General features: G+C 44.0%; 1 protein-coding gene across 6 annotated transcripts; it reads right to left on the bottom strand.

The window, feature by feature from the left end:
- Nucleotides 1-1,209: 1,209 nt before the first annotated feature.
- On the bottom strand, nucleotides 1,210-26,396 carry Uros (uroporphyrinogen III synthase). Of its 6 annotated transcripts, XR_003300366.1 has the most exons (11): nucleotides 26,204-26,396; nucleotides 20,781-20,868; nucleotides 20,506-20,589; nucleotides 19,349-19,445; nucleotides 17,039-17,113; nucleotides 12,557-12,631; nucleotides 7,519-7,599; nucleotides 6,759-6,844; nucleotides 5,718-5,816; nucleotides 3,337-3,398; nucleotides 2,594-2,675 (listed from the first exon to the last, which is right to left on the bottom strand). XR_003300366.1 is itself a non-coding variant. In XM_026384317.1 (10 exons), exons 2-10 carry the CDS (start codon nucleotides 20,841-20,843, stop codon nucleotides 2,538-2,540), a joined length of 798 nt encoding a protein of 265 aa, XP_026240102.1. In that variant the 5' UTR covers nucleotides 20,844-20,868; nucleotides 26,204-26,396; the 3' UTR covers nucleotides 1,210-2,537. The 6 variants fall into 6 exon arrangements, 5 of the variants coding, with proteins under 5 accessions (XP_026240102.1, XP_026240103.1, XP_026240106.1 ...); XM_026384317.1 differs by lacking the exon at nucleotides 3,337-3,398 and having other exon boundaries at nucleotides 1,210-2,675; XM_026384321.1 differs by lacking the exons at nucleotides 2,594-2,675; nucleotides 3,337-3,398 and adding an exon at nucleotides 2,677-2,728.
- Between the last annotated feature and the right edge of the window lie 60 nt (nucleotides 26,397-26,456).

Consider the following 26,456-nt stretch of genomic DNA (forward strand, 5'->3'; position numbering starts at 1 on the left):
AGGGCTCTGCTATGTGAATGGATTGTTATGCTTATAAAGAGGCTTCAGCGGGCATTGGTCCTTTGCCCTCCCATCCCTTCTGCATGTGAGGACAAAGTTCAAGGCCATCTTGAAGAGGAGACCAGGCCTCCATGAGACACTGAGTTTGCTGTCATCTTGATCTTGGATTTCCCAGACTCTAAATTTTTAGTATTTAAAAATTACTAAGGTATTTTGTCATAGCAGCACAAATGCACTAAGACAGAGATCGGAGACTTGAGGAATTCATTCCTAAAGAGTCTTGTTCCTTAAAATTATTTGTGTCTGTGTATGCTGTTTGCCTTGTGCTGCTGTGGATGGCCACACTCAGGCAAGTGTGGCTGAGTATAGGCAGCAGGAGGCATGGGGGAAAGGCCAATCAGCCCAAGTTGGGACACCTGGAAAGCCATGCTTGGGAGTATGGCCAAGAAATTATTTGAAATATTATGAGGTCACAAAATTTTTTGGTCCTGGAGGAAACATGAAGCAGGAGGCTGCAGCTGTCTGGGTTGTACACTTTTGAATGCGTGTGTGATTTCTTGTGGCACCTCGGTATTTCTAACAAAAGTGAAAAAAGAAGCTCTTCAGGCAAGTTGGTGCTGCTCTGACCTCCTGCACGTGACCTCATCTCATCCAGTTCAGGATTCGTCAATCCCCGGGGTAAGTCTTTTGTGGTACAAGTGATAGACTTGTCTTATCTGTAGAGTAGAGCCACATTGAAATCTGCAATATTTTAAGGTTGGTTTCACCATCTCTAGTCCCAGAAGGGGACATTAAACCAGGAGAATAGCCTCAAGACCTCGATGCCTGCCCTTGGCTCAGTGGGCTCCTGCATAGCCAAGGATGCCAAGTGGCATCATGGAGGCTCTTGGAGTCTGGTCCCTCGATTTCCTTGGCTGAGGGACCTTAGAGTGCTGCCAGAGTCCTCAGCATGGACTGCTGGAGCTGGGTTCTTCCCCAAGAACAGAAACTTCTGTAGAAAAGGGTTCATTGACAAAGGGAAGATTGTAAACTTACTCTAGGTTTGACTTTCAAATCAGGAAGGGGGACAGTTCTGCCTATGTCTGGGCAGAAAACCAGGGGGCATTACAGTGCCTTTGTTGAGAAATTTCTGTACAAGTGTATATGACAAAATGTTAGAGGCAGGCTAACTTTAGAAATAAAAGAGGTTTATTTAGCTCAGTTCTGGAGTCTAAAAGTCCAAGCACATGCCCAGGCTCTTACGAGGACCTCCTCATGCTACACTGCCTCAGTCAAATGGCAGGGATGGGAAGCCACGCGGGGAACAAAGACAGGAAGCCAGGGAGGGAGTGGGGTCCTGCAACCCCTTTTGAGGGCACACCCCAGTGACCTAAGGACCTCCTGCCAGGACCTGGCTCTTGAAGGTTCCATCAGCTCCCACACCATCATACTGGGGACCACGCTCCTAACACACTAAGCTGTGGGGACACATTCAAACCATGTCAAGTATCAAGTCACAAGTGTGAAGTGTCAAGTCACACTGAGGTCTAGAGATCTGGAGAACCACAGGAGATGTCCTGGCCCTTGTGCTGCATTCATAAATGTCTTTTAAATTTGTCTTTTTTTAATCATTTATTAGCTATGACCTTGAACACGTATTCTCACCTCTTGAAGAGCTTGTTTTTACACCAGAAAAGTAGGAATGATAGCAATGCCCACCCTCCAAGGTTGTTATGAAGACTGTCACAGGCATAAAGCTTTCCCTTCCCTGGGGGCATGGTAGGTGCCCAGCATAAGATCATTCCAACCTGATCTTTCAAGGAGACAAGAATCCCAAGGGCATAGTGACCTTTTCCGCTATAGGCTATTAGAAAACAAATGTGGGTCTCCTTAACCCAGCTCAAATATAGGGCAGTATTAAAGAGTGGAAATAGAGTTTGGAGATAGATTCTCTAGGGACACTACATTTCTAAGTAAATCCAGCCTCTAGATGCCAGGGGGCCAGCTGGTCTAACTGAGCAGTGCTGTAGTTACATTTCTGAATGAAAAAAGAAAAAAATTCTATTTGAATCCCAGTTGACCACAGCTCACAAGCAGGAACTTGAAGGTCTTTTTTTTTTTTTTTTTCATACACAGCAAATTTTATCATTAATACCAGGCTTGTCAGTCAATGGAGGTGGGCATATCTGTTCCCCCCTCTGAACACAACTTTGCACTGAAAACCACACAGGTTGAGTTGAGACACACACTTGGTGGGCACATGCAGCCAGTGTGCTTTATTTGATTTCCTTCCTGCTGGGCACAGGAAGCTCTTGCACAGTCGAGGAACCACATGCACCTGGCTGGTTTCAAGCTGGACTTCATGGAGGGCAATGACATGCAAGGAGGCCTGACACTGGCCCCGGGCTGACCCCACCTCCCATCCAGGTGCTTCCGTTCAGGAATGAGGTAGGAGTTTGATGGTGGCAGCTTCTCCAGAGCCGCTATCTGATGTTGCCTTCCCCCATGGGGAAGAAGCCAGGTGGAGAAGGCCACATGGGGCCAGGGCCACAGCTGACTCAGCAGCAGCCTTGGGGCTGCAGTGCCTTCCTGATGCCAGCAGCCAGCGCTTGAGGCGTGGGGCTCTCTGCTGTGCAGCTCACAGGCAGGCCCTTGGCAGTCAGAGCGTGGGCTGTGGTGGGGCCAATAGCTGCAAACTGCAAAGAGGGAAGAGACAGAGCCTCAGCCAGCGCCTTTCGGTACGTCACGCCTATGAGGGGTAAGCAAATGACAGCACGGCACAGCTCAGCTTTAGTCAGTATAGAGCAAAACCACTGATTTGTACACTTTGAAGGTACACATACTAAATTAGTGAAGTAGTGAATGCTATGGTTTTAATTACATCTCAATAAGAGGTTAAAAACATAAGAAAGGAGAAAGAAACTGCTTGAGACTGGAAACCAGCAAGCAGCCAACACATCTCAGCAGAGCAGCTGTGACAGAAGAGTGGCCAACAGTGGCCAACAGTTGGGTTGCAGAGTGATTTTTCCACCTGAGCTCTTTTCCTCTGTGGGTGCATCAGTGGTCACAGGACAGCACCCTATGGGGGATGCAGTCTTCCCACACTGGCCCTGGGAAGCCCAGTGCTAACGCTCCTTCCCACCGCTGACCACTGATAGGAGCTGAGTGTGTCAGTCAGCTCCATGTGTCAGTCAGCAGCCTGCTTCCCAACCAGCTCTGCTACCGCCAGCCTGCGACCTTCAGTCACAGAGGCCACCTCACAGGCTGCGTGTGAGTCAACTGTGAGGGGCATGCGGGAAGGAGGCAATGCAGTCACTCTGATTAGTTTGTTGGTGGTAGTTGTTATGAAAGGCTCACCTACTGCTCTGAAATTACTCCTTTGTGGCATTTACAGACCTGTGTATGGTCTTCCCAAGTCACTGTAAGTAGTGAATTCAGGCCAGAAGTTACCCTCTTGACTTTTTGAGATGACCACATTTTGTGCAGAGCTATATACAAACAATGGGTCCCACAAAGATTCCTCGGGAGAAAGGAAAAATACCTTGCATATCTGGGGCCGAGCTGAGGCAGAAAGACCAAGCCACCAACCCACAGGTCTCAGTGCCTCTGAGCCAGCGCTAAGTCCTAGTGATGAAGGAGTCCACAGATGCACACAGACTTCATGGCTCAGGAACAACCCAGGAACTGTTGACAATGTCATCTCTGTTACTTCTCCTTCCCAGCACTGGCAGTGCTGATGGCCCCAGTGGCTTCTAACTACTCGTACGTGATATGTTGACCTGCAAGGTGACTGTGGTTGCTGAGAACTGGAGGATGTCTGGAGGGGCTGAGAAATGGGCTGTGCCAAATCTAAGTCAGGCACCTTCACCAGGCCCCAGCTGCTGTGTGGTCTTGGATGATGCCAGCAGTAACCTACTCTAAACAGCTTGAGTTTCACTTGAGATTTCAAGGGTCCATTTGTGCTTTTAAACAGGTTTGTTTAGAAAGAGGGTGAAGTGCTAGGGAAGTGCTCTACCACTGAGCCACAACCCCAGCCCTAAAAACGTATGAATGGAAACGTCAGGTTCCCCATGAAGCAGACAAACCTCAGGAGCCTGGGTGAGTTCTGTGGCACCTTTCTGTTCAGGTTGCCCAGGATCTCAAAGCCGTGGCATGACTCAGACAGGGTCATTTTCGGGGTCCATGAGAGCAGCAGCATGGCATGGAGGGATGAGAACTAGAACTGCGCCAGCGCAGAACAGCTACTGGCCCACTCCGATGTCGTAAGTGCTCATTATGTGCCAGTTACCAACTGAGCACTTTCTGGGTCTTCTTGCTTTCCTCTTTCTAACAGCAAAACTTAGGAATTTTTTTCCCTTTTCAGGGACCCACATGTGAGTCTTGGGCCTCTTAGTAATTCATGATACGAGTCGGGCAAATTGTTCAGCTTCTTTGGGCCTTAGTTTCCTTACCTGTGATGAGGACAATTGCCCAAATCTTCCTGGATACCTGGGCCTGGACTGGCTTGAGAATCACTTGAGCTACACCTGGAAGAGCTTCATCCACCACCCAGCAGCCCTGGGACTACCATGATGTATTGCCATGGATGATGCCAGCAGTAACCCACTCTAAACAGCTTGAGTTAATAGCCTGAAACACATCGTCCTGGGTTCCAACTGTGATTCTTCCTAGAGGTGAGATGGAGGGCAGGGCACAGCTCTGACCCTAATACACCACCTTGAAACTGGAAAAGTAGTCTGGAAGCCCCATAGAAGATGCACCTGTGATAGGCAGATAAAGCTCCTCATTTCCCTGATGACAGGGAGCACTTAATGGTGCTGGTAGCCTCTTTCCTCAACCCACTTTGGGCCAAATCAAGAGCAGGTCCTTTATAAACACCACAGGGCTGCAATTAGTTGTGAATTTGTAACAAATACAGTCCCTAAAAAATGTGAATGGACCTTTATTTTATGCATTTATAGGTGGTGCTGAGAATCGAACCCAGTGCCTCACACATGCTAGGGAAGTGCTCTATCACTGAGCCACAACCCCAGCCCTAAAAAAGTGTGAATGGAAATCCTTAACATTAAAAGACATGAAAAAGGGATTTTTTAAAAAAGAATAGGTAACTATTTCAAAATGGCTAGTGGCTAGCTGGGAAAGAAAAAGGGAAGGGAAGGATGCCAAAAGTTGCACCAAGCCTAAGCTCAGCACCAAGCTAAGGACTTCACTTGAACTCTCATTAGTCCCGGACTGGTGCTATGCAGGGAAGAACAATGTCTACACAGATAATGTCCACACAGGCCACAAAGAGATAATTATCTCCTGGTTTCAAAGAGTTTTAGCAACCTGGCAGAGCTCCAGCCAGAAAACCGTATTACCTTCCTAACTCTACAGAGCTCTCTGATGGGCATCTGCTAGGCCTATCCAAGGTGCTGTGACTTAATATGGAAACCTTATCACAATCAGTGGAGATTCAAAAACAAAACAAGCCAGGCCTGGTGGCACACACATGTAACCCCAGCAACTGCAGAGGCTGAGGCAGGAGGACAAGTTCAAGACCAATCTTAGCAATTTAGTGAGACCCTCAGCATCTTAGCAATACCCTGTCTCAAAATAAAAAAAGGACTAGGGATGTATCTCAGTGGTAAAGTACCCATTCAATCCTAGCAGCAAAGAAGGAAAAACAAAAACAAAAACAAAAATCCCCAAAATACTAATCTTTGGAAAAAGTTCAAAAGCCCATAGAAAAACCATACCTTAATTTGATCAATGCTGTCACCAGACAACTCTTGAATATGCTTGAGACTGTAAGTAAGGCCGGAGGGACTGAAGAACGTGATGCTGGCTGGGACACCCTGGGGGAAGAGGAAACAAGACCCATCCTTTGCCAAGAGACTGAGGGGAGACGATGCCCCTGCCCCAGCTCCATCAGCACTAACACCCCAAGCACAGGCATCCAGCAGCTTCAAACAGGAGTAGTTCACAGTTATGTTGTGATTTTTCTGCCCCACAGAGGCAGAATTCTGGTAAGGAACTGTTCAAAGAGCAGGCTGTGATCAGACAGGTTGGTGAACAGGGCCCCTTGGTTGCTCTGCTGGTCCTCAGGGCTGTGTCTGGCCAGAGAACACGGGCACCACAGAGCCCACAGGCCCAGCAGTCTGGACAATGCCCCTAGGGCCTGTGGTCCAATGGCACTGAGTCAGGCTGACTCACTGTCACCTCTCCCTCTCCTCTAGATGGAGCAGATGGCCTGCATGGTCTCTGATTTGGTTTGTCCTGTCAGGACCCCCAGAATCAGGCAAGGCATCAGGAAGCCTGTCCGAGGAGAGCAGAGGTGTCTTCTGAACACAAATGGTAAAGATATCAATCAACTCAGTCTGAGCTGTCCACTCTCCTGCCCTAGGCCTCCCAAAATCAGTACAGACACGACAGAGGGCTCCTCCCAGCATGGGCTCAGCCTCTGCCCCCACATGATGGAAATCAATGGCAACATCAAGGCCATTATGCACCTCAGGCTTGCATATACCTTGAATGCTGTACAAAGAGGTTTGCTTAAGTATCTCCTTATTAATTATCTCCTTATTAATCCTTCCACAAATTTACTAGATAAGTCTATTCCTTTCACAGACCAAAATGGAGTCTTGGAAAGGCCACTTCCTCAAAGTCACTTATCTGGGAACATTGCAACAATGTAGACAATCAGCATCTACAAGTTCATGCCACTCAGCCTATACTCTCACCACAGGGGCGGGGTGGGGGGCTGTCCTGCCAGGTGTCTCCCTGGAAATACCACATACCTGCTTGGAATAGTAGCTGTCCAGGTTCACTTGGATTCCTGGGTGTGGAATCGTCTGATAGACAGTTATGCTTTCCATCTGAATTCCTAGGCACAATCAAAACAAGCAAATAGGGGATGGGGTTTTGGCTCAGTGGTACAGTGCTTGCCTTGCATGTGTGAGGTCATGGGTTTGATCCTCAACAACACAAACAAACAAACAAACAAATAAATAGATAAATAAATAAAAGATATCATGTCCATCTACAGCTAAAAAAATATTAAAAAAAAAAAAAAAAAGGAAACAGACTTTACTGCCCTAGGAACACGGTGGAACCTCTACCACCCAGTGTGCAGTTGGTAGGAATCTCCCAGTGCAGCACAGTCCTCCTGGAACAAAGAGCTCAGAATCTGAGAGGCAGAACTGAGGGCAAGAGGACCAGTTAGTCCTCTGCAGCCTGCTGAACACTGAGGAGCAGCCCCCACAATGGAGGAGGCCGAGAAAGTATAAAGACCCAGAAACTACAGCCTTTGTTTGTACACACAGGTGCTTTTGCTCCCATGTTTGTGTAAGTTTGACAATACAGGATTGTCTCTGGCCACTCCATGGATTCCACACAGATAGGACGCTTATGCCAGGAAACAAAGCCCAAGGACAGCTCTTGGCAGAGACTATGAGTCAGGAGCTCCAGCTACATCCCAGCTCTGCCTCTCCATGACCATGTGCACCTCTTGGTCTCAAGGCACTATCCCCAGTGATGTGGCCAATGTGCTTTAGTCACCTTTGTCCTTCAGCATTTTTGGCAGGATTTCTCTTTTGAGGTTTCCGCAGGGAAAGAGAAGAGGAAATGCTGGTGACTCTCCTGCAAACACAGAACCAGACTTTAAAAAACTTTGTAAAAATTCAGGGGGCAGGCCTGTGCACAGGGCCCGGGAGGGCAGCTCCTGGGAGGATGAAGGTGTCCAGGTCTCCAGGACCAGCTCTGCTTCTGGATCTCAGTTCTGTCATCTGTAAGTGGGAAGAGCAAATGCTACCTTGCTGACCTTGAAGACGATTATATGAAGATAATGAGAGGTATGTGGTGAAGGTGCTTAGAAAACCAACATCCTCAGGAAAAGAAGCTGCTATTCTACATACTTCCTGCTCCCGCTGGTCCTGAAGTGGCTCCCAGCCTGTTGGCACTGTTTAGAAAGCAAGTTTGCAATTTACCTTAGTCAGAAAGGTAAGGATCAGTGGTGTTGGCATTGAGATGATTTTCCACTTCTAGAGGAGGCCTTGGATGGGTCAGCAGGGAACCGGCAGTCAAGGTGCTGTAGCCACTTCCAACAAAGACAGGCTTCCTGTCCACTGCTCTCCTAGCTATGCCAGCAGCCATAAGACCACATGCCCAAAGGGTTTAGAGACAAGATGCTCAGAAGGACCCTGCCTCTCACCACACCCCTCCACCCCATCTCTATTTTGCAAAGACTGAGGACGTTTTCAGCTCTAAAATCTTTGCAGAATAGCAATGACAGCAGGCGATCTGAATGCTGACCTGCAACATTACCATTCAACAATACTAACGGGCTATAGACACCAGAATCTTCCCCAAATATGAAAAAAAAAAAGGCATTTTGGTAGAATCAACTGTTTCCCCCCACATCTGTATACCAGATGCAAGAAATTTTAATGGGTGTTGGTCATGCACAGATATTACATATTTTTTCTATATCCTTAGGGTCTCCCTGAACACATGTTTTTTGGTGAGTAGGGCAAAATAAGCTCTCCCCACCCAGCAGCATCTCCATGAAGCAGCAGCTAAGCAACTAGAACATGTATGTTACTCTAAGTAACAGTATGTATAACAGTATGTTATAACAGCTTCCTACTGCTGGATGTTTTCTTCATCTATGATACTCCGTAAATATCAGTTCCAACATAAAAGAATCAGGAAGTTGTTAGGTATTGACCACAGATGCCTGCTGAGTTCTCTTTTCCAGTGTGAAGAAATGTTTCCCACACATAGATGCCATGTTCAGGAGCTGTTTTCTTAACCTGGGCCCAGGCATTCCTCCCTGTCTATGTGTGGTGGGACAGTGGGTGCAGGATGCTGGGGGTTACGGCTCTCCATGGAGCAGCAGTGGGAATCCAGTAGCAAAACACGAAGTCTAACTTTCCAGCAAGCCTAGCCCTAAAGGCATGCAAGGGACCTTCAGAAGATTCAAGAATCTCCCCACTGCCATATTTCCTCCGAGGGCCCACTGGAGCACTGAGCTGCTCATTCTTATCCTCTGATTCCTAGATGGCTGGAAGTCCCTCCATGGCACTCAGGAGGCTGGGCTGCAGGGATCCCTGAGGTGAGTGCTTATATCTCTCACATCACTAGAGGTGTCTGGCCCAGAGTCTGGCTTGCAGGCACTCAGGGCTCCCCCAGGTCCAATCAGCTCAGCTGACTTCACTGTAAAGGCCTGGCCCTACTGACATGATAGAAAGACCTGAGTACGTCCTGGGGAAACTCTTTGTTGTGGAGGGGCCATCTGCTGCAGTTAAATCTCCTGAGCTAGTTCCCCTTGAGGAGTCAAAGATCATCCATTCTTTTTTGGGAAAAGCTTAAGGCCTGTGGACTTGTCTTCAACCTAAACAGGGCAATGCAATAGTAAACTGCTGGTTTCCAATCTGAAGAGACCAACACAATAGCGAATGCCAACACAGAATGGTGACTGGTACAGTTCAAAGTCTGCCCTCCCTTCCTCTCACAGGAAAGAGGCCTGGCATTCTGGATTGTCAGGGCTGAAGGGCAACAATGCTGCAAATTTAGGAGAGTGTTATGAAGCTGAAGGTAGCAAACAAAAGGTGATGGGTTTTTTTTAATAATGTCATCTCACTAGAGAAAATGTGCCTGTCTGTAAAACTAAGATCATCTCCAGGTCTCCAAGAGAGTGCAATCACTGGGCCCTGGATCACAGATAATTGGGATACAGAGATCAGTTGAGGGCACGGAAGAAGAGCCCAGCAAGCCTGCCTGGCTACAAGGTCTTTACAAGTCCAGGAGGACATTCCACATGAACTGCAGTGCACCGGGATTGAACCCAGGGGTGAGTAACCACTGAGCCACATTTCCAGCCCTTTTTATTTTGAGACAGGGTCTCACTAAGTTGCTTAGGGCCTCACTAAGTTCTGAGGCTGGCTTTGAACTTGTCGATCCTCCTGACTCAGGCTCTCAAGCTGCTGGGATTACAGATGTGTGCCATCGTGCCTAACTGTAATGCTTTTGACTCTCCCTCTTCTTTCTTTTTCAAGTTATAACTGTCCTCCAGACTTTACCATTTAACTTGTAATAATTGCTTTTCCATTAGAATAGAGGACCTGGGAGAGAAAGAGGATTTCCACACATTAATAGATTAAATAATTTATCAGTTTCACATGCTTACAATAGTGCCTGTCTCATGGTAAATCATAGTTAAAATAAACAAACAATAACTAAGAATCAGACTGTTTACCACAGCATTGGAAGTAAATTTTTTGGCTTTTGAAATTGGTCTTCAAAGTTGGAAGAGAAAATCATTAATGCTTTGATAAAACCAAGGTGAAGCCCAGACATGCTGGTGATAAATTAGAGGAAGTTAACAAAGGCTTTGCAAAGAATGCAGACCAGTATCACCCAAGATAAGGGCAGAATGTTTACCAAGCCTGTGTCAGTTAATTGGCATCTCTGCCTTTATATTTCGTCTATCTCCTCTGCTGTTTTAACCTTTGAGTCAAATGTAAACACTTTGATCACTTGAGAAATATTTCATCCAAAACTCCAATATAGGGTTAACATGATTTAGATTTGCCTAGACTCTCTCCCTCTCCCCACTTCAAGGCTAAAGACAATACCAGCCACCATGACTGGAAACATCAGACCATGAAAGGTGTGACAAGAGGTGGCACCCAGTTGCTGGAAGATCTCCTCCTATTTTTCTTTATTAGTGTCTCTTTCTCTCTCCCCCATTATTCCTTTTCTGTATCTGTAACTCAGCTCCCAGGAATAGAGGAGTTGATCCTCTTCTATTCTTTGGCCACTGACCAAAGCCTTCCTCACTAACACTCATCTCTGAGATAGTTTTTCCATAATGAGCTTCCAAACCTGGGTTCAGTAACAAAAATAGTAGACAATTTGAGATACTACTCACAAAATGCCAAGGTGCGCCCAACCAGTTGGCCAGGCTGCAGGGACTTTGCAAGCTCAGGAGAACATCTAACACAAACTACAGTGCAGCCTGCCTTTGGTTCTCTCTTTTCTTTACTTGACCTTCTTTTGGACCCCCTCTGTGTCACTGTGGTGTAATAGGAGATATGCATTTGGCCTTCACCCTGGTTCACAGCTTTTAAAATCCTTGGAACTTCCTGAGTGATGGGCGTGAGAAGAGTATCTTCCATTATCCAAAGCAAGCTAATGAGGTGACTCTGGGTGGCCCCAGACAGCTTCAGAATGGATGCTGGTTCCAAAGGAGCCAACCATGTAATCAGAGGATTTTCAGTCCCTCACCCTGATCTCCAAGGAAGAGAAAGGGCCCAGGGACTGAATCAAACACCAATGGTCCATGACTGACAATGAGGCCTACACAGTGGAACCTTTATAACCCACTAACTATGGGTTTGGAGAGCCTCTGGGGCCAGGGAACACGTCCACATGCAGAAGGGTAATGTCCCCCAACCTTGCCAGGAAGAAGCACCTGTGTTTGGTCTTTGCTTTATGTGCCCCTTTTTCTGGCTGTCTACCGGTATGCTTGCGTACTTTATAACAGACTCGTTAACGTAAGTGTTCCCCTGAGTTCTGTGAGTCAATTCTAGCAAGTTACTGAGCCTGAGAAGGGAGCTATGGGAAGCTCTGATCTGTAGCCCAGTTGGACCGTCTTGCAAGACTGAGCCCTTAACTGTGGGGTCTGCACTAGCTTTGGGCAGTGCCCAGCTCATATCTGGAGAGTTAGAGAACTGGTGTTTGGCATAAGGAAAAACCTCACATAGCTGGTGTCAGAAGTAGCTTGTGGGTAGAGAGAGATCCCAGGAGTAGCAGTAGCCAAACTGAGACACCAGTTCTGAACGGATGACATCTGCCAGCCTAGGATCTTGAGGAGCAAGGCCCTGGCTTCCTCTTCAAAAATATAAGGCAAGAGAATTCTAAGTCTCCTGTGGTTGCGTGACATGCTTCGAAACCTGAGTCTGCGGGTGGATTAGATGCATGGGAAGAGAGAAAGGGAGGTGCAATCTAGAGGAAGGATATGTGCACATCCAATCTCTCCATCCCTTACACTACAAAAGTCTTTGCCCCGCCATCCTTCAAAGGCCTAAAGTTAAAGTTTAATCCTCATATAAATGCAAAAATCCCTAGAAACAGCCCCATTCTAAATCCAGGTCTACCTACTGCTGCCCAAAAGTGAGCTTACTAAAAGAGTCAGCTCTTCACCTGAGAGCAAGTTTTAGTGGGAGGGAATTCAGAGAAGGAAGCAGTACCTCAGAGGACGGGAAAGGACAAGATGGAAAAAAGTCTCCATCTGCACCAGCAGCTTCTGCTGTCTTAGAAGTTACAGATGGCCTCTCTGCTGTTCCCGTTGTCAAATATTATGTGTAATGTTCAAGTTGTCTCCAGTCCTTTGGTGTAGAAGGAAGTGGACTAAATCCCAAATTAGTACAGCCAGACACATATAGCAGGTTATGGTCGGGAGTGGCTTACAAGCTGATTGTCAATCAGCATTACTACTGAGAACACACCAGGAGTATTTTTCCCTCGGTGATGGCTGTGAAAGGTCAAAAACAACACAAATGGGCTTCATTTGGGGTGATATTTTTCTACTTACTGGAACAAATATATTCAGCCAGCTTTTCTGCATTTCCACAGTTTTCTCCTTCTACATCCAGGCCAATTTTACTTACTGGAAAACAACAAAGAAATGTCATTTCTTTAAGTGGTTATTGAAGTCCTTTGGTTCCTGTGTTGTTTTTTAGTATGCAAATATACAGACATGCACTTTACAAATCAAAAAGAAAAGTCTCTTCTCAAAGCCAGGTAGGAGGATCACTCAGACATGAAGGACAGATCATGCCCCTCACTCCTGACCTTAAATTTTGGGTAAGGACTTAACTCACTTCTCTGAAATCCACTTGCCTATCTATAAGAGGTGAAATGTCAACCCTATGGGACTGTCTCAAAGATCAAGTGAGATAATGACAGCAAACTACTGGCATCCTGGGAGGAGCCCAATAAAGGTTGTTTTCTTATCAGCCAGTCAGGAGATGGTGAGCATGTAAGAGCTACTGCTTTTTGCAGGAGTCATTAAACAGCCTTCATCTGTGAGGAAGACAAGCCGCATCCAGAGAGGGATTGTGGCTGACATACCCAGACAGAGATGGAAGGGAGGTCAGGAAGGGGTTCACAGCAATCTAACAACAGGGACCCACACTCTACAAATGTAGGTCATTTAGGGTGAGGGGGTGTCCTTTTTTTTTTTTTTTTTGAGGCTCATATTCATGAACTGAGTAAGGTGCAGAAGACCAAGGCACTTTTCCAGATAGCAAACTGGTGGCTACTCTGCCGAGAATGATGATTGCTGTCTGTGCTCCAGAATGTGGGACTTCTTGGAGAAAAGCGGTGTGGGCATTCCATTTAGGAGCACAAAAAGGCTGGCCTTTAACAAATGAGAGCTTCAGTGTGAATACCATTAGCTTTTAGTTTATGGATGATAAAATCTGCTGAGTCAAAGGGGGAAAATGCCATGCACATGTAAACTGTTCAGGCTGTAGTGTAAACACAGACCCAGTCCCCCACATGTCTGAGTCTTTTTTTTTAATATTTATTTTTTAGTTTTAGGTGGACACAATATCTTTATTTTACATTTATGTGGTGCTGAGGATCGAACCCAGTGCCTCATGCATGCCAGGCGAGCACTCTACCATTGAGCCACAACCCCAGCCCTGTTTGGGTCTTAAAGGGCTCAATGCACAAAGGAATCCTAAAAAACCCTAGGAACAGAAGAGAAACCTGAGAATTTTCCCTAAGATTGTAACTTAACACAGCAGATCTGTTCCCTTGCTCTGTCACAGTGTCCTTAAGGAGCTCCAGGCAATAATGAAGGTTCTTTTACTGAAAGATGCAAGGGAGGATTATTGTTGTACTGGAGATTGAACCCGGGGCTTGTGCATACTAGTCAAGCACTCTACCACTGAGTTACATCCTCATCACTTTATAAAAATTTTGGGACAGGGTGCCACTACGTTGCCTAGACTGACCTTTAACCTGGGAATCTGCTGCCTTGGCCTCCCAGGTAACTGGGATTACAAACATGTGCCACCATGCCTTGCTACTGTTAACCATTACTGTCTAATTTATAAATTAAATTTCATTATAGGTATGTACATATAGGAAAAAATATAACCTATGTAGGGTGGGTACTATCTGAGTTTTCAGGCTTCTATTGGTGGTGGTGCAGGGGACTATTGTATTGACATCAATATACATTTTTCCCTTAAGTACTAAGACAATGGGAACCATGCCTAGAATACTAAAGCACATATACTTTGCTGTCTATAAAGTCAGCACTTGCTCATTTGATTCCTACTACAACACTGTGAACAAGACAATTACTCCTGCACCTGAGAGAGGAGGAAGCTGGGGGTCTGAGCAGTTAGTGGCTCTAGCTCTGTCTGCAAGGCCAAGGACTGGGAATATTTAGTCTGTCCTGAAGCCTACAAAGAATGTGTGTTTGGTCTAGGGCCTCAGCCCTGGGTGTAGAAAGGCTGGATCTGCTCCAACTCAGTTCAAGTGCTTCAACCAACACTTGGGCCTGAACAAGTCCATCTGAAGGGCCTTCCCCAGTCAATGGCTGACAGAGAAACTGCAGATTATCTAAAGTTGCATTAAATAAATAATAAATCCCACCAATCATGGACAAACCTGATGTAGAATATTTTAACAATTGAGACATTAGGATATTGCCACAATGGATCAAACTTTTTAGACTCGTGTAAACCTGTGGAGTGAAATCTGCCCGCTGATGCCTATACTGAAAAAGTGCCATTTGGAAAATCAGAAGGTAAAATGAAATCCTTGGTGAAAAATCAAAATTGATCAAGAAATGATATTTGAAGATATTAACAAGGTTATGGGTAAGACCGTTAAAAATCTTTTCAACATTTATGAGAAACCATGGAAATGTAAATTATATCTATAGAAAGATAATGGCTTAAAATGGTAAAACATCTGTATGCTGATGCAGTGGGGTATGGTGCTTTTGGAAAAATTTTGTCACAGATCAAACTGGTCAGCCAATGACTATCTTTGTTTGTGACCCTGGCAAATAACATCCTCCTCCTTAGGCTCAGTTGTTTCATTTTATTTAAATTAGAAAACAGGGCTTATTAAAGAATTTCTTTATGAAAATGAGAAACCATGGCATGGTTCCTGGTGGATAACAGAAACTCCAAACAGTAGGTGTCACAAATGATACTAATAACTGTAGATGACAATGTGTTCAAAAAGTGTAAATATATATGTTTTTCTGAGTTCTGAATTGTTATTGCAAAGTTGTTGCCCAGGAGGTCACTGGTCTGGGTTTATAAAACCAAGCAGCAGTGGCCACATGTAGCTCTCAGGTACAATCCTGCAGTCAGAAGAGGGTGGTGGGCACCCTACCTTTGGGCAGCCAGATGGAAGGTGTTCCTTGGGATAGGGGCTGAATTACAGTGTATCATCCCACAAGCCAGCTAACCCTGATTCTTTAAAAAACCCACAAACTTAAGATAAAGGGCTGCACTGGATCATGCACTTGACCAGTCACTCAGCTGTTCTAGGTCTCAAGACAGTTTGCTCATTTTCATTTCATTTGACAGAATGGAAGAGTAAAATGCATAGTGATGCTGCTAAAGTCAAACTGAAGGATATGTGATAGCTCAAAATCTTTATCAGCTAATGTGCAGAAATCTGACTTTAGAGTATAAAAATCCAAGTTGGAAAATTTATAACTATAATGTGTATGGAATAGTTGAGTTTGGGGTAGATGAATTAGTCAGATTTTCATCACTGTGACTCAAATACCTAAACCACTTAGAGGAAGAAAGATTTATTTTGGCTCATGGTTTCAGAAGTTTCAGCCCATGGACTCAAGGTGAGGCAGAGCATCATGGTGGAAGGGTGTGGTGGAGGAAAAGCTGCTCAGTTCATGTCAGCCTGAAAGCAGAGAGAAAGGGGATGGGAAAAGATATAGGCCCCAAGGAACCACTCCTCCAACTAGGTTCCACCACCTCTCAATAGTCTACGCAGATTATTAATTCTTCAGCGGACTAATCCACTGTTGAGGTCACAACCCTCAAGATGCAATTGCTTCCCCAAAGCCCCACTTCTCAATACTGTTGCATTGGGGACCCAAGTCTTCATCATATAAGCCTTTAGGGGACATCCAGAAACCATAACAGGACACAAGTCAGAAATTGCCTGTATTATTTTCTTTCCTCTTCTCATTAAAAAAAAAAAAAACAAACAGTAAAGTAAAAGCAATTTCTTTTTTTTTTTTTAATTATTTTTTTTTATTGGTTGTTCACAACATTACAAGCAATTTCTTAACTTATTTTGGAGAACTGACATGGAGAGTGGAAGTGGTTCCTTTGGCAACTAAGCACTGAGTCCCTCACCTGGTTGACTTGCTGAGCTTGTGGCAAGTTATCAACACACAAGATCCAGGAGTCATCTGTAATTAGTCTAACAATTTTCAACCCATTTCGTCCCTAATCTCATTTTGTTCTCTGGAAAATGTCCTAATTTCATTCATACCACAATATGTCCTCCAATATTTTTAAACTCATTTGGACAAATGAACTATTTTGAAGCTAAGTTATAGGTTAATTTATTTGCTTCTGGTCAGCATTGTTCTAAATATTTAAAGTGTTATAATATTAACTCTCAACAATTCACTCTATGTGTGTTAGAGAACTAATAAACCACTACATGGAGATTACTATTTTAGCCATTTCTTCAAAGAATAATTCATTGGCATTGAGTACATTCACAATGGAATTCATGGGTCAAAGTTTACGAATATTTAAATGAAACTTTTGAATATGTACTGATCAAGAATTTCTTAAAAGATGTACCAGTTTTTAATGTCACTTAGGAATGTTTTAATATATTTATTTCACTGCACCCTATCAGTAGCATTAAATACTTAACTAATTAATAACTTTGTGCAAATTTTGTAAATAAAAACATTTAAAAACTGAATTGATGTATTTTACAAAAATAAAGAAGGCTAAACCATTTGGGGCACCTTATTTTTATCTGACTTCCTTACCTAGAGAAGCGGTAGCATTTCCAACCACATACACTGACTTGGCATTCCATTTTTCTTTCAGAGACTTTTCCCAGACTGCAAAATATTAAATTAAATTTGATTTGTAAGTACCAAAGTTTTGGATTGCTGCCCAAGGTTGCTTAAGTTTTGGATTGCTGCCCAAGGTTGTTTGTTCACCGGAAGAAACTCATGAGCAAAGCAAACTATTAATAACCAAATGTGAAAGAACAGCATCTCAAGCTAAAATTCCATTTTCCTGTTGTTCATAGTCTGCAGGGTGTTTTAAAAATCACTTAGGTAAATGTTTCAATATGACTGCTTGAAATAACAATTTCCACAATTGGCACAGAAGCATTTTTTAACATGTACTAGAAAATAAACATAACTTAAAGAATCAATTTGCATGGTGAGATTAAAATTTAAAAAAATCTAGACTTTTAAAGAAAACGTACTGGTCATTAAAAAATGACATTATTGTTAGACTTAAATGTCTAATAAATCAATAGTTATGTTTTATTTGGGAAATAAATTTGAAAGTGATCAACAAAATATAATCTCAAATGAAAGGGTTCATTTACCCATGGTTCAAAGTAGAAATAATAAATTTCACTTTCATTAATAAACACAATATAAAATTACAGTAAATTACCATTTTATGACAAGGAAAGATCTTTTAAAAATGGATTAAGGACATACAAAAAGAAAATGGATCGTATATATACATATTATATGGCCACTGTGGTTTCAAAACATTTTAAGAAGACAAATAATAGGTTTTTTTTTGTCCTAAAATCTAGTAAGAGCATAATTTTCCCCTAAATTCACCAGTGTTATGGTGAATTTACTTTTTATATCCCAAAGGAAATTCCTTTTTAAACAAAACTCAAAATTGAATTTTACCTTTTTTCCTACCCTACAAGTGTAAGTAATATTTATTGGGAAATTATCCATAGCAGGGTAACAAAGTGCTTCTTGAGGTTTGCAGCAGAACAGTGATGGAGTGAGCACACTGATGGATAGAGGAGCCTCGCTGCAGAGCCAGCTCTGCCCCTTCAGCAGCTGTGGACCCCTGGCTAGTTAATGTTATCGCTCCTATCACATACCCTTGTCATGAGAATCAAAATAAAAACATGTATGGGAAATGCTTTTTAAACTGCAAAGCATGACAAAGTTGCAGGACTCTGGGGTTTTCTCCTTTCTTATAACTTTCTCCTTCTAAGCACATACAAATGGAAAAATACAACTGTAGGACAAGGCACCCCAAACCCTACTGGGGGCAGTGACAGGCTCTCTCTTCAGCAGGAGGCCCATATGTGTACAGGTCTGCAGCAAGCCCAGCTTGTGGAGACAATGACAATCCATTACCACATGACTCATGATGACTATTCCAGGCAACCTCCTGGATGCCTTCTCTGGGACTTGGACTCTTGCAAGAGTCACAAACATGCAACTTAAGACTGTGCACTGCATTCCTTGTTCTTCAGGTTCCTCATCTTTCAAGTAGAACTACCAATCCACCTCACAGGGTAAAGACCAAGGACAGCAAGTGGCACAAAGTGGTAAGTTCCAGCTAGTGAGTAGAAGAGTACTACTGTGGTGCGAGGACTACTAGGCCTGCTCAAAGGCAAGGGACCTGACAAGCAGAGAGGTCAAGGAGCTCACCAAGCTCAGGATGACTGCACTCCAAAGCTCTGGGCCAACCACTCTCCCTGCTGTCACTCTCCCAAGTCTCTGCATTGTGAGCTCTAAAGTGAGACTGTGGTATTGTATGCCTTGGGTTGTTGTCTGGGGTTCAATGAGATAATGAATTGAAGTATTTTACACAGAGCCTGATGCACAACAGGCACTCCATACATGTTAGCTAGGAGGTTGTTCAGCAGCAGTTATGAATAAGGTGGCTGTTCAGTCTGCACCCCAGCATTCAGTGAAAGGGCTGTGCCTTTTTATACTATTGATCCAAAGAAAGGGAAGGAGAAAGGGAGAAGGGTCAAGGAGATGGCCTGTCATCAAGGGCCTGACAGGGCATTGAAGATTTTCTCATACATTGCCAAGTTTTCTCATCATTCCTTTGAGAAAAGTGGTATTTATCATATTTTCAGAGGAAGAAATTGGCATTCATATGTTCTGAGGAGATAGAAATGCCCAGCAAGCTGCGGAGGCACCCTGTCTGCTGCCTTCCAAGAAACATTTGGGACCCAGCACCACCTTGCACACATCTCTGTCAGGGCTCAGCTACTTCTGTCTTTAGTGTCTCAGTGGGAGAAACAGTAAATAAAAGCCCGGTGGAATCCAGATCAGACCCACCCTCACCTTCAGTTTTATTGTCTTTCTTCAAACATAATTCCACTGCTTCCACTGCTCTAGGGCTGGTAAAAATGAGTCCCCCGTAACATTCTGGATGAGACAGCTGCATATCAGAAAGCAATAAAGGCATTTTATATGATAGCTTAAGTTCAACATCTCCTATGAAGCTATGTGACCCAGAATTCTAAATGCTTCCCAGAAGTAGCAGATAAGCTAATTCTTTTCACCCATCCACCACCCCCAACACTTACTGAGGGCTCACTCTGGGCCTGGAACTATTTTAGGCCTTTTAGGATGTACAGGTGAATTACCATAGTACTTCCCTCAAGAAGCTCACAGTATAGGAGACAGACAAGTGCAACCCAGGAGATTGTAGCAGAGGGGGCAGGACCCAGCCTGGGAATGGCTGAGGTGCAGGAAGAGGGCAGACTTGATCTGTGTCTTAATGCAACTGCAATATTCAGGAGGTGATGCCTATACTGAAGACCTAAATTTCAAAACTAGTAATGGTGATATAATGCACTAAAAGTTAACTCCGAGGCAGGCACTGGGCTGTTGTACAGATCTGGTATCACTCAAATTGTGGGTACTGAACCTGTTGTTATGTCTTTTGTAGTGCTGGGCATCAACCTGAGGGCCTTGTACATGCTATCCCTCTACCATTGAACTACATCTCCAGCCTAAAGGCTTTAATCTGAAGCATCTGGAAGACTTTTACTGGGTATGTCTCCTGCAACATTTATTACTCCTACACTTGGAAGCAAAGCTGAAGTGGTAGACAGAGCCCTGGGTTTGAGTTCTAGGTCTATCTTTGGCTGGCCGGAGGTCTCATTCTCTAAAATGGGGAAAATACCTGTCTGGTCTGCTATGTAGAGGTCTTTCAGGGGAGAATATGAACAGAAGATTCTAGAATTCTGAGAACCACAAAGGTATGGTGCTCTCATAGGCCCTGTTCTTCCTGGTCTACCTCTGGTTATGGGTGGCTTCCTAGAGGAGCCAGGGGAGGCTTGGTGAGAGAAGCCCAGGACGAAGCCTCCTGGAGCCCGGTGTGCCGTCCTTGTGTTCAAATCTGGTGGTAGAATAAGGGGCTAGGAAAATGGCTCGGGCTGGCCAGTTTCTAGAGACCAAACACTAACAGGGAGTTCAGACAAGACAAGTCTTACCTTCTCAGAAAAACTTGGAAGAGATAAAAACTCAAAGGATAAAACAGGGATCAATGTGGCTTCAAGTCCATACAATGCTAATTCCTGCAAATGAAAAAATAGTTCTGGATTGGCAGGGGCTATTCTGCAAATAAAGGGAATGGATAGTATCATTAACTTTATTCTGTGTCAAGTATGAGTGTTAGCAGCTCCCCTCCACCACCCCAGCTCCAGGCCCTTGATTCCTTTAGCAAGAAATCTCCAGTTTAAGGGACAATGAATCTTGGGCCACTTACCCTGATGTATGGATCCTGGCCACAATCGTCCTCCTTTGCATCTTTCAGTAAAAGAACCTTCATTATTGCCTGGTGCTCCTTATGGGCACTATGACAAAGTAAGGGAAGAGATCTTAATTGGATCTCAAAGAATTTCCCTAAGCAAGACTAGATGGGGGCAGCATGAAAAGGAGGTGATTAACTGCTCACTGGAGAGATCTGTTCTGCCCACACAGTGACTTGGCATTAATGGGCTTGCTCTTTCTGAAGACCCCTGTCACTGATAAGGCCAAGGGAGGGCATGTTAGCAGTTGATATCACTTGCAAAGGCAGATGAAAGCCATCAGTGAAAGTCAAGTGTCCCATGTCAGTGGCTCACCATAAAAAAATGCAAACTCTGGGGTGTATCTATAACAAATAGAGAAATGAGCATCTTACATTTATGAAGGTAAATTCATAATTATTTCCATTTCAAGACAAATATACTATGCAGCTTATAAGTACTTTAGGAAATGACTGCATTAGCTTTTGCACTTCTCAAATGATGTTTATAAATGTTGTCAAGTATAAGGAGATAATTTAGCAGCCTGAAGAATTATTTGTAGACATTTAAAGTCTTACAGACTTCATAATCTTTCTTCCTGTAATTTAATTTCTAAGAAGATAAACCCAGACGATACTCATAAATGTGTACAAAGATAGATTGTTTAACAAAGATTTCATCATCCCACAAATAACACTAGACCCACGAGTTCCTTAAATGTTGTGCAGTGATTGGTGAGACTGAATAGAGTACACTGTGTGAAGTAGAAGTGTGTTAACTCTGAGAGCCACTAATTATAAATGACTACTAATTATATTACTGGAATATTGGACTATTTACAGGACATTTTGGGAAAATTTGGTTCAAAATGAATTGCTTTGTGTTTAAGCAACCAAACCTAGGTGAATATATTATTATGAAATCAAGTTCTAATTATTGTTGCTGTCCAGGTGTTAAGATTGGGGATTTAAGGAAATGGGCAGTATTTCCTCAAGTTCTCAAAATGTGTCTGACAGAAATTCAGAGCCCAGTTTTCTGTGACGGTCTCTTTTATATGTCACCTTAGCTAGTTATAGTTTCTGGTTATTTACAAGTGTTAATCTAGGTGTTGCTGTGAAGGTATATTGGAGATACAGTACATCACCAAAGGCTTTCCATGGGCAAGAGCTCTACCACTGAGCTATACCCGCAGTCTTTTATTTTTTTACAGTGCTGAGGATTGAGCCCTGGGCATCTAGTATACTAGGCGTACCTCTGCCACTGTGCTCACCCTCAGCCCTCTTCCTGTTTCCTTATGGAAATAGTGTAAGGAGGGAATCATGGTGTCACAGAACAAGCATAGGATTAAGGACTAAGGGACATGGGCTCTGGTCCCTGCTTTATGACTTACCATGGTTTGACCATGTTTTCTCCTGTGTTAAGCTGGAATAACCTCTGCTCTAGCCACAGGACTGCTGAGACAGCTAGCACATTTGTTGCACATGCCAGGCTTTACATGCATTCAATCGATGAGGTTTATGCAGAAGCTGAGGTACACTTGTCCTGTTTCAGAATGGCTAAGTGGCAGCTGGGGGTCATACCCCAAATTCTGTGTTTTAACTCCCCTGCTGTATCTGCCTCTTATAAACTTGGCAAATGAAAATGTTTAGGAAAGACAAAGGTATGAAGATATAAAGTTATCACTATAGTACCAAGTACTTCATTTAACTATAAAACATGTGAAAGCCAAATCAATTTATCCACTGCTAGCAGAAAAATACTCCTTCTGAGTTCTCTTCTGATTTTCTTAGGATAAAACCATGTTAGCAAGAAGCTTGGGCTTTCAGATAGTAACTATTCCTCACATGTGCTGTAAGACTCAACAAATAGAAATCAAATTACTACCCTTATCCCTCTCCTGCCACTCCAGTATAAAATTAAGGGGACCTGTTGCTGGTGATGCTCTGCTGTGCTGGAGTCCCATAAGTAGGCTGAGAAGTCCAGGATAAGCACATGTTGTCAGGTGAATAAACAGGCTGCACTCTGAACTTGAGGAAGAGGGCAGTGGAGGAGGAGCTTTCCCACGAGGGCTGAGGCTTGGGTTCTGGTCTAGGCTGCCTTTTTTTTTCCCTTTTAGTACTAGGGATTGAACTCACGAGTGCTCTACCACTAAGCTACATCCCAGTCCCTTTTATTTAAAAAAATTCATTTTCAGACTCTAGTCTTGCTAAGCTGCCAATGCTGACCTCAAACTTGGAACTCTCCTGCCTTAGCCTCCTGAGCACTGAGATTCCAGCTCTGTGCCACTGAGCCCAGCTCAGGCTGTTCTTCTTTTAGTTCCTTCATCTATGAAATTGGGATTCTCAGTGGCTGGATTTTCTGAGGGCCCTTCTTTCCTACAGTAGATGCTCAATACTTTTTCACACTGTGGGAAAACACTTTTAACTTTACCCAGCATTTCTGAAACAAGAAATGGTTGCTTAAAGAAATAGGAAAGTGACTGAATTAAGATGGTTTCACTGGTTAAGAACGAAGCCCCAAACACTTTGTGTGTCCTGCTGCTCTTTGTATCAGCAGTAACAACAGCTGCCCTTTATTGAGTACTTAGTGTTATTTACTATGAGGGTTCTGCAGAGAAACAAAACCAACAGGATATATCTGTATCTACAAAGAAATGTAGGAGAAACTTGCTCATGTGATTACAGAGGCTGAGGAGTCCCACAAATTGTTACTTGCAAGAGTGAAAAGAAAAATTTTGAGATGTCTTAAAGTGACCCAATTCAACAGATGTTCTACATTCCTGAATTATGTCAAAAACTTGAGTTAAAACCTCTGGGAGCTGACCCCAGGCACCACCAACCTCTCTGGTTTCTGGATAGACTTTCTGGACTACTAACCCCAACCAATCCAGAAGTTAACAAGAACTTTTCCTTATGGAATGCCCTCCTATCCCACATTTCCTTTCTCACTTCATGTGATTCCCACCCCTTTTATTTATAGCCAACATAAATTCACTGGAAACAACTTTATGATTTCGTTCCCCAAATCTTCATTATAAAAGTGTTTTGGGCTTTTGTGGATATTTTTTCCGGTTGCTACCTAGCCTTGCTGTGGTTAACTGTGGCACTCATCCAGGATTCGGTCCCTTTCTGGCTAGCATCTGTAGCAGCTCAATAATTTTTTTTTTTTTTTTTTTTTTTAAAGAGAATCCTTGGTCTAGAGACTCAAGAAAGCTAGTGGTGTAGTATGAAGGACTGATGGAGTAGTTTCCAGTCCAAGTCTGAAGGCCTGGGAACCAGGAGCACCAAGGGCAGATGAAGGACAGAGGCAAATTCTCCTTCTCCTTTTATTTTCTATTCAGGCCCTCAATGGAGTAGGCCCACCCACTTTGGGAAGAACAAAGCACTTTACTCAGTCAGTGGATTCAAACACTAATCTTATAAAAATTCCCTCACAGACTCACATTGAAATAATCTAATATATCTGGGCATCCCTTCATCAAGTCCAGCTGACACATAAAATTAACTTATTAGCTATCATACTGGGCTAATAAGCATTTTACATGCAAGACTAAAATCCTCATTTAAGTCTGCAATGTAGATATCATCATCCATATACTAAAGGACAGAAGAAAAAGGCTCTGCAAAGTTTGAGGCACTTGTCCATGATCACACAGATTGTAAATGACAGTCTGAATCCAAGCCTGAAGCTAATCACTCTAGATTGCCTTTCTACTCTTTTAAGGCAAATTCTGTACTAAATAGAAAGATTGAGACAGTGGTAATCAATCCATTCTCTAACTAAGGATGTCCCCTGGGATCTGTAATATATTTTTCTTGACTACCAAAACCATAGGTGAGCCATTTATTCACATTTGCTACTCTAATTCATATTCTGACCATGATTTTGAGATTAGGAACCAATCTGGGGGCCCAAAGAAAGACTGTTACTCTCTTCTCTTAGGAACTCATTGTGAAAGTTTTGCACACACACAAAAGCAAAGTTTCTCAAAAAAATTAACAAACCATATGATCCATCAGTTGTTACATACCCCCAAAGAATTGAAAGTAGGAGCTTGAGGAGATGGTTTTATACTCATGTTCATAGCAGAATTATTTAAATAACTAAAATGGTGTCCATCAACTGTCAGTTGACAAACAAAATGTAATATATACACACAATGCGATGTTTTATTATTCAGTCATAATAAGGAAGGAAATACTGACACACGAAGACTACTATATGATTCCAATTAAAAACAATACAAAGAGGACTGGGGGGTGTAGCTCAGTGGGTAGAGTGCTTGCCTATCATGTACAAGGTCATACTGGGTTCAATACGGAGCAATGCAAAAACAAACAACAACAACAACAACAACAACAAAACCAAGCAGGGAAATTACCCATAATGTCTCAGTGTCACACTATTGTCATGTTTGCATGGTGTATTATTCTAAGTCTCTTTTCTAATCTTAGCCTTTTTGAAAGGTGCACATTATAGAATTCTGGCACAACTGTGTGGCCCAATCGGGCCACTTCAAGCTACTCCGTCAGATGTGCAGCCCTAATTTTTAAGTATATTAACATTCATCACATGGCCTGGTGGGCACCATCATGAGGACTCTGAACTAATGGAGACCTTTAGGGTATACTGACTTTTACTGAAGAACCACTGACAAGAAGTTCCCATGCTTCTACATAAACCTCTTACACAATGACCACCTTACTTCTAAGGACAGCTCATTCTGTTTTTCGAAACACATCTGGCATTCGTTTTCAGTATAACAAAATGGATAACCATATATCTCATTCTCAAAAAGCTGATGGCTTCCCTAATTAAAGTTCTTCTTTCATATAGCCTTTATAAGGACCTGAAAATTGCTACCCTGAGCGGTAATCCTGACTGGTGGACGCAATTTATTTGGGAGTGTTTTTTTCTTTTTAATGAATTTGGATTCCAATATTTTATCGGTCCATTGTAGTTATGCATAATAGTGGGGTTTGTTGTTACATGTTCACACGTGCACACGAAATAGCAATATAATTCGGTCAACCACATCGCCAGTATTTCTCCTTTCCCTGCCCACCCTGGTCCCCTTCCTCTTTATTGGTCTCCCTCTCATTTTCACGATTGGCTTTAACGATCTTATTTCTTGTAAACGTCCGGAGCTCCAGCTTTTCTCGAACTGGACACGGGACAACCCGGACCAGTACTTCCACCTGCGCACTGGCGGCCGCTGAGGGGTACCTCTCCGGTTTGTCACAGGCTCAGGCCGTCCATGCGGACCACGTGACCGGCGCCGAGGCACGGAAGGTGGCCTAGCCTGCTCTCAGAGGGCTTCCAGGAGCCTGGCCGGCCGGCCCCACATCGCTAAGGCCCGCATGCCCGTGTCTTCCTTGGCACCCTGGGCAGCGACACCTACCTCGCGGGCCCCGCGAGGCCCCAGGGCTAAGAAGCGGGAGCCCGCCCAGCGCCACGCGCCGCACTCGGCCCACACCGGTGGGAGGCGGGACCCCGCGGTCCCAGCGAAGGGGCTCAGGGAGACTGGCAACAGAGTGGGCGCCCCAGGGAACTCAACACCTCCGCACCAGCCCCCGGTCCTCCGCAGCGCCCAGGTGAGCGGCCGCGCGTGCGCACCGGCGTCCAGGCCGGCGGAAGGAAACCGGCCCGATGGG

Source organism: Urocitellus parryii, chromosome 5, assembly GCF_045843805.1.
Source record: "Urocitellus parryii isolate mUroPar1 chromosome 5, mUroPar1.hap1, whole genome shotgun sequence".
Taxonomy (NCBI): Eukaryota; Metazoa; Chordata; class Mammalia; order Rodentia; family Sciuridae; genus Urocitellus; species Urocitellus parryii.

Excerpts from the sequence above, each read along its gene's own strand:
- Uros (XM_026384317.1), bottom strand. The coding sequence starts at position 20,843 with ATGAAGGTTCTTTTACTGAAAGATGCAAAGGAGGACGATTGTGGCCAG. Across the intron at positions 19,446-20,505 it reads TTCCAAGTTTTTCTGAGAAG|CTGTCTCATCCAGAATGTTA; the intron begins GTAAGACTTGTC and ends TCTGATATGCAG. Across the intron at positions 7,600-12,556 it reads GGCTGAATATATTTGTTCCA|GAGAGTCACCAGCATTTCCT; the intron begins GTAAGTAGAAAA and ends CTGTGTTTGCAG.